At 41.4% G+C, this 8503-nt stretch overlaps 1 protein-coding gene across 3 annotated transcripts; it reads left to right on the top strand.

The window, feature by feature from the left end:
• Positions 1-1300: 1300 nt before the first annotated feature.
• On the top strand, positions 1301-7240 carry LOC103633115 (probable plastid-lipid-associated protein 12, chloroplastic). Of its 3 annotated transcripts, none has more exons than XM_008654793.4 (11): positions 1301-1697; positions 1814-1867; positions 3166-3240; positions 3413-3493; positions 5094-5285; positions 5513-5596; positions 5680-5769; positions 5862-5915; positions 6166-6245; positions 6588-6698; positions 6833-7240. In XM_008654793.4, the coding sequence occupies exons 1-11, from the start codon at positions 1437-1439 to the stop codon at positions 6909-6911; spliced, it is 1161 nt and encodes a 386-aa protein (XP_008653015.1). In that variant the 5' UTR covers positions 1301-1436; the 3' UTR covers positions 6912-7240. The 3 variants fall into 3 exon arrangements, with proteins under 3 accessions (XP_008653015.1, XP_008653013.1, XP_008653014.1); XM_008654791.4 differs by having other exon boundaries at positions 3374-3493; XM_008654792.4 differs by having other exon boundaries at positions 3374-3493; positions 6588-6764.
• The last annotated feature ends 1263 nt before the right edge of the window (positions 7241-8503 follow it).

The raw sequence follows: 8503 nt of genomic DNA, 5'->3' as shown, positions 1-8503 counted from the left end.
TACTGGTCGACATCGCCTCCTCCCAGTACGCCTCTGGTCGTGCCTAGACATCGTCGTAGAGGGAGAGGGAAGAGGCATGGCTGGTTCCTCCCAACAAGCGCGGTCGAAGCAAGAATCCCCTCCTCCCCCTTCTCGTCTTCCTACCGACTCCCACGCAGAAACGACTCGCGGTTCCTCGCCGCACTCTCCCTTGAGAAAAAAACCTTTGAAGGAGGTTTCGATCGTGAAACCGCCTAGGGCCCGCCCTGCAAATGCATGGCAGTGAGCTTTATGGCCAATGAGGTGTCAGACCTGTGCATCGGCAAGCCGACCGTGAGGTCGCTCCAGAGGCGGAGGAGGTGAGCGAGGCGACGACGAAGAGAAGAGGCCGGAGGCATGGACGTGTGGAGGTGAGGAGCCCAGCGACTTGGTGAGCAGGGGGCTAGGGCGCAACTGGAGCGAGGCGGGGGGCACGCGCGAGCGGTGGTGGCGGCCGAGCGCGAGCTAGGGCTAAGCGATTGCGAGGCTAGCGAGCGATGTAGACGTGAGAGGCAGGATTTCGGCGAGACGAACGACGTGGCGCACGAAAAGCTCGGCGAGGAGAGCGGGCAGGCGGTTGTCACGGTGGGGAAGGGGCGTAGGCTGTTACAGCGGGGCATCACGAGAGAGGCGGGGTCGGAGGGCGGAGGCACGACGTAGGTGTGGACGCCCCACGTTTCTATCTTAAGGAGTAGTATATAGATTATGATGGAAGAGTAATATAGTAAAATATCACTTTGTAATCATAAATAAGCTAATATAAACTAGTATTTGTATCTTATTTTAATTTATTTGTAATATTAAAGTGATATTTTATCCTCCCATTTTTTTCACCGTAATTTAACTTATATAACGTAGCAGAAGGAACAAACGGGCCTTAAGGCTGGCTCCAGCAAGATCTCCTTAAGCCTCCTGTACTCTAAATATAGATGACGAAACGGTTCTCTACGCTCTCCAGCAGCGTCCTCTAAACAGTCCTCTAAATTTAGAGGACGCTGCTGGATTCTCTATATATAGAGTTTCTCTAAACGGTCCTCTATCCATTTGAATACTTTAAATAACCGGTTTAGCAAAACTAAAACTTATACAATACATTTAAGAGTATGACAAATACGTATGTACAAAAATAAAAAATAAAAAATGTCTCTAATATAGATATTTGCGTATAGAGAACGTGATTTAGAGGACGTTGTTGGAGAGGAAGAAGATATAGAGGATAAAATCTTTTAGAGAAGACTGTAAAGGACGGATATAGAGAATACATATAGAGGACGTTGCTGGAGACAGCCTAACAATTCAATAGATCAACACGCGCGAGAGGCGCGAACGAGAGGCGCTTCCCACCGGGCACTCCTCCACCAGGCGTGAGAGGCGCTAACGAGAGCCACAAACTCTGCTCCGCGTGCACGCCGCGCTCCATGGCCGCCGCCCCAGCAGCAGCCGGAGGCCTTATGCAGCTCCAGCCTCCGCTATGCGTGTCGCCTCGCGCCAGCGCTTCTTGCGCACCAAGCATCTGGGGGGCCCTGCCCCAGCTTCGCCGCCGCCGGGCCCTGGCGCGCGCGGCGTCGTCGGTAGCGGCCGGGGAGGCTGAGGCGTACACGGAACCCGAGCTGGTGTTGCTGGAGGCCCTCCTCGGCATCCAGGGCCGCGGCCGCGCCGTCGCTCCGCGCCAGCTCCAGGCAAGGGACCCGCGATTCACTAGATTTCTGCCGAGCGCACCACGTGCTCGCGCTGACATGTAGGTGGGCGTGGCACTGGAGACTGACGCCCTTTTGTGGTGGTTGCCTGGTTGCAGGAAGTGGAGAGCGCTGTGCAGGCTCTCGAGACCCAGGGAGGCATTCCTGATCCGGTGCGATTATAATCTTATCAGCTTACCCGTGATACTGCTTAATTAGTGAAGTCAACTGTCAAAGATGAATGTTTCAGGTGCCGATTAACAAATGGGTTGATTAGGGGGTGTTTGAATGCACTAGAACTAATAGTTAGTTGACTAAAAATTATTAGTGGAATTAGGCACTGTTCCAATCTCGCGAGATAAACTTTAGCAGCTTTTTTTTAGCTACTTTTAGCCCTTTATAATCTAAACAGGAGAGCTAATGGTGGTAATTGAAGCTAAACTTTAGCACTTCAATTCATATAGCTAAAGTTTAGCAGGAAGCTAAAGTTTATCCCGTGAGATTGAAACGGGGCCTTAGCTAGCTAACAAATAACTACCTAAGGCCCTGTTCCAATCTCGCGAGATAAACTTTAGCAGCTTTTTTTAGCTACTTTTAGCCATTTATAATCTAAACAGGAGAGCTAATGGTGGTAATTGAAGCTAAACTTTAGCACTTCAATTCATATAGCTAAAGTTTAGCAGGAAGCTAAAGTTTATCCCGTGAGATTGAAACGGGGCCTAACTATTAACTAGTTTACCAAAAATAGATAATAGTTGAACAATTAGATAGGGTGTTTGATGTCTCAACTAAGGCCCTGTTCCAATCCCGTGAGATAAACTTTAGCAGCTTTTTTTTAGCTACTTTTAGCCATTTGTAATCTAAACATGAGAGCTAATGGTGATAATTGAAACTAAACTTTAGCACTTCAATTCATATAACTAAAGTTTAGCCGGAAGCTAAAGCTTATCCCGTGAGATTGAAACGGGGCCTAATTTTAGCCACTAACTATTAGCTCTATTGCATCCAAACACCCCCTTAAATCTTCCATATTTAACTTGAAGCCGACTGAACAGAGTCTGCTGAGGTTTGAACTAGCGGGTTTGCTGTCTTAACAGCGATAACATGCTGGAGCCAAAGATTCCTACTTTGGAGATTGATTAGAGCTCGTATCATCGTATGGTCTATCCTTGCACATAATAAACCAGTTAACATCATGTAGTTAAGGTTACAGACTCCACATTACTGAATGACACTATTGCTCCTTTTGGTAGAATTTATTTGACTTGACAATGAATATATGGAACAGCTAAGCTCTAATTCTGGTGAGGTATTGCATTGATTTAGAATTCAAGATAAGTGACTCAGGGAGTTCTTATTTTAGGGGAAAAACTCAAAACTCTGTTACCATATGTGCACCCAACAAAGCTCAAAATGTTCTACTTGCAACTAGAGGAAACTTTGCCTTCTTAGCCTTATTGTTTCTCTGTAGACAAGTTCAAGTTTAATCGAAGGTAGCTGGCGGCTCATCTTCACTACGAGACCAGGGACAGCATCGCCCATTCAGGTGGAGTAAATCAAAATGTTTGTGTTTGAAAATACATGTTCCATTTACTATTTGTATCTGTATTATTTCATCTTTGGATTTTGAAAGCTCTAGACAAAGGACTAAATCTATTGCCGGTTCACATTTCATGCAGAGGACATTTGTTGGAGTTGACTCTTTCCGTATCTTCCAGGAAGTTTATCTTCGAACAGATGATCCAAGGGTGGTCAATGTTGTCAAGTTTTCAGAATCAGTTGGTGATCTGAAAGTAGAGGTAATTTCTGTGTTAATATCACCTGAGTTTCAATTGACATGGGGCTTTATGGATCTTCATCTTTCCTATTCGGTCCTTCATCTGTTTGTTCTTCCTGCATCCCTGATCTTGCCATTTCATTTACTATTATGTTTCATGTCAAACTATGCATTTTAGAGCTCAGTTCTCTGAATTAATAATGTATTTACATTCCACAAATAGCTTTATTGGTTTACATGCATTTGAACTACAGTGAAGTTTTGGTGTCATGTTCAATGTATTGCGTGCCTTAATAATTGATGAAATATTAAATTACATGTAAGATAATCTGCTGCGTTCTCCATTTCTTTTGCTACAGCAAGGAATTGGCAATAGGTCATTCCTGCTGTCCATCTATCTACTATACTAGTATGGCAATAGGCCAACCATGTAGTGGCTTACATCAGCCGTGTAGTGTAGAGTAGTTGGGCTGGGATCAGCCTGGTACTAGTGTACCTTCTGTAGTTGGTAATTCTCTAACACTATTATGTATATATACTCAATGCACTGCAATAGAGAGAGCAGTTCAGGTGTTGCACTTGTGTGTGCTGTGTTCTGTGTTCAACCCCTTCTTCTACCTTCATCCTAAGTGTTGTGTGTGAGGGTGAGCTGTTTGCTCACCTGTGCAGGCTGGCTGGTTTCCAACATTACAGGGAATCAGGAAATATTATTAAAGTACCTGCTTGTTACGAAATATGTTATTAAACTTATAAACATATCAAAGGGTGGATGCTTGTCAGATTGAATTTAATTTTCCAATACAAGTGACGAAATTTTATATTGCAGATAGTGAGAAAATATTAATAATGTAGCTATTATGAAATTTGTCATTAAACTTATCAAAGGGAGTGGATGCTTGTCAGATTTTATTGGTATCCAATGCAAATTAGCAATCATGTCTGAGGTGTTACATGCACATACAACCTAGCATGTCAATACCAAATTCTCAACAAGTTTTAACAAGTGAAAAACAAATTGGCATTTAGGATTCGGATTCAGAAAATGCATATCAAATTATCTACATGATTAAAAAGAATACCCCCTCTGTTTTAGAATACGTAACATTTAGGACATGATAATTAGTTCATTTTTTGTTAATTAGCTTGTCTTAAATGCCATATATTTGGAACAGAGAGATTGGATAAGATATGCACCTGAATTTGCCAATTGTTTATGACGTCTATTCTGTTATGCTAAACTGGAAACCTACACTCTAGCATCACATTAAATGACAGTATAGCACACAGCTAGCATTAAAGCCAAATAAATAAACTCCATTACCTTATCCCTGTTTTGCTGTTATTCTTACAAAGCAAAACAGAATAGGCGGTGACATCCAAATTAATCTGTAATCGAAGAGGTTCTGCGACAGTAACTATCAATCTTTTCATATAAACATGGAGGATGTTAGAAATAAAGCGTTTTACTGACTTGCGAGAGCTAACTGTAAAGAAATAAGACCTTATACTACATTAGCGAGAGTTAACTGTAAAGAAATAAATCCTTTTATTGCCTTAGCGATTGCTACTTTAAATTTCTTTTACAATACTTACAATAAGGTGTTTTGTGAAAATAAAACTAGGCAGAAGCAACTATTAAGGATGGAAAGCGCATACTTTTCCGTTTTGACCGAGCAGCATTTGCCTTCAAGTTTCTGCCATTTAAAGTTCCATACCCAGTGCCATTTAGACTTCTTGGAGATGAAGCTAATGGTTGGCTTGACACAACGTACTTGTCCCACACTGGGAACATACGAATTTCAAGGGGAAACAAGGTACAATGACATAATCTTGATTTATTTTACTACCTTGACAACGTCAAAATGCTCGTAAATTCAGTCTTGAAGCATTTAAGGTTTTGATTTGCATGTATATTTTCCTGATTTAATAGAAATCTGCAGCAAGCAGCATATAAAGTCCTTAACCCTTCTATATAGAAACTATTTGGCTTCGTCTAGACGTGCTTATATTTCATCATATTTCAAAACAATCTGTAGTGCAGGGAACCACTTTTGTCCTACAGAAGAGTGCAGACCCAAGACAAATCTTATTGTCAGCTATATCTGCAAGAACAGGAGTAGAAGAGGTGTGTGATTACAGCTCGCATCATACATCGTCGCACTAAATGGAGATAAATTATGTGCACAAACTTTCTTTTTGGCTAAGCAGGTCATCAATGATTTTATTTCAAGCCAAAATGGAACAAAGGCTGATCTAAGCATTCTGGTGGGTGAATGGCAACTATTGTGGTGCTCACAGGTTAATCTGGATACTTAACTAGACTCTCATACTGGTTATTTACATACGTTTAGGAGTCCTGAAACTGCTTTGCCTTTCTGTGATGGTTGCAGACTGAAGGTGAAAGTTGGTCATCTGTTGCATCTGCCGGTCTCAAGGACTTCCAGGTCAGTTTCAGAATGGAGTCAAACAGCAAAGTGATAGTGTGATACCTTAGGGCTTGTTCGGTTATTCCCAATACACATGGATTGGATGAGATTGGAAAAAAATGAGAAGAAGTTTGACTTATTTGGGATTCAAATCCATCCAATTCCACTCAATCCATATGGATTGAGAGGTAACCGAACAAGCCCTTAGTGTGTTTGTTGGCACTTGACGCCTCACATGACTTAATAGTAACATGGAATTTCTGTTTAGATTATAAGAGAAGATGGGAAATTAAAGAATTCAGCTAGCCCCTTCCCAGGTCTCACTCTTAATGCAACAGGCAACATATGGTAAGTCTGTAGCGCCTCCAAGAATCAATGTTTATTTGTGTGTCCTGTCAAGGATACTTTGCATTTATGCATGACCATCTTAATGAAGAAGAAACAGAAGTCCTTACTCCATCCCTCCAACATGCGTGATTCTATAATTGTTGAAGCAGTTTGTCTTCTACCTGAAGGAAACACTATGATATACTTACTTTTGTAAGGGCAAACATATACAATAAGTTGTGCACATACAGGGAGGGAAATGAACGTTTTGCAGTAAGACAGGGTGTACAAGAATGCTGAAATTATTGCAGGAAAGTGCATTTTGGTTTCCAGTTCTGACTCAGCTTTGCACTGCACTTGCAGCAAAAATGGGAGTGGAAACACCTTTACCATGTCCATGAAAGAAGGAGCTGTTAAAGTTGGTGGTTTACAGTTTCCCTTGGATGCTCAAGGAGAATTTGTGATGGAAATCTTGTATGGCATTCACGTCTTCCTGAAATTGAAATATGAAGCTTATACTTAGGAAAATGTTGGTTGCTGGTGAGTGGTAGCTCAAGATAGCAGAAATAATGCTTATTCTGAATGAGTTTTTTTTCCCCACATTACAGGTATATCGACAACAAGATAAGGATATCCAGGATTAACCAGCACATGCTTGTCCATTTACGCATTGCGAATACAACATGACACCTTAATGAAGACTATGTGAACATATATCCTAATTTCATTGCTGAGCACACCTCATCAGATGTGACTAGGTCATGCGACATAATTTTAAATTTACTGGTGTATAGCTAACATTTTAGCACAAAATTTTCTACATAGTTTTCTTGTACTCAAACCGTTTTCTCACAAACATATGGAACCACAGTTGAGCAGTTTGTATGGCAACATTCTGTAAATGCCTGTTTGAAACCAGATCCGATTTCTCAGGGGATTTCTTATGTAACTTCAGAGTTCCTAGAAGACATGGGCAGAAAGTAGATCTCAAAATGCCCTTGTGCAATTAACTTTTATTTTCTTTATGGGCCCGGACGGACTCAGGCTCGTGTTCGTGCTACCCGATTTATGTTTCAGGACTGAATGACTACTCTCTCGTCATTCCAATGGTACAAAATGGTGTCCGAATTAAGTAGCTAAGGCTCACCGCTCTTTCAATTTTCATTTTTCATTTTAAATTTTATTCTTCAAACAAACACTACAGTATATAGTGTAATTTAGGCATTCTTTGGAATGCAGGATTGGTAAAACATAGGCATAAAGAAAAGTAGAAATAGAGTTGCATGACATTTGCAATTTTATAGAAAAAATTCTAAGAGGTTAAGCCTCATGTAAACTTCTAAAATTTCGCTACAATGGTGAATAATTGGAGACGTCGTGTATGTGGAGGTATCTTTTAGAGTGATTAGTAAAATATAATAGAAAGTATAGATATGGGTACAAATATGGGGAAATGGTTGAAGATGGTCTTAGGCCAACTCCACCGTTCTACCATAGAATAGGGCTGGGCAAAAAATCGGTAAACTGAAACCCGAACCCGGAATACCTGAACTCGAAATACCCGAAACCCGAATTTCGTTCCGGAATTTCGGGTAGCAACTTGCAAAACCCGAATTTATTTTAGGTAATTCAGGTATCATAATCGGGTACTCGAATTACCCGAACTTTCATATGTCATGTACTCATAAAAAACTAATAAAAAAGTCAAATAACCGAACTATAATATATAGGGGGAGTTGGATAAGGTGAATGGTCAGAGACGGAGAGTATCTTTGGGGTGATGTGATAAAATATAATAAAAAAGTATAGATAGAAGGAGAAATATGGGTAAAGATGGCAACGGGGACCTGTTACCCGGCGGGTAATATTACTCCATTAGGGTATGGGTTTGGTCGTAATTTTATACCCACGGGTCTGTTAATGGGAGAAAAAGAGAACCAACAGGTAGAACGGGAATAGGTACATACTCATTAAACCCGTACCCATGTACCCATGGGTATTTTATACCCGAAATATAGCCAACAATTTTCTAAAATCTTAGCCTAGCTCAATATTTGTCTTGGTCTCCTAGCTTCTAAGTATAACTATACACTACATAGGCCTTGGGACACATGATAGCAATTTGCATATAACCAGCCAAAAGAGAAAAGCACATCAAGGCTCCAAGGTTCTGCGACGCGACTCTTCGTTAATGTGCAACCGAAGTGACCAAGCCGGACACAGGCACACGACACGCCGACACCTAGAAGATGGAAGACAGAAGACCAGATGTTGCCGCT

Source organism: Zea mays, chromosome 7 (assembly GCF_902167145.1).
Source record: "Zea mays cultivar B73 chromosome 7, Zm-B73-REFERENCE-NAM-5.0, whole genome shotgun sequence".
NCBI lineage: Eukaryota > Viridiplantae > Streptophyta > Magnoliopsida > Poales > Poaceae > Zea > Zea mays.
Note: the sequence above shows the minus strand (reverse complement) of the source record. Positions and strands in the feature narration are given on the sequence as shown.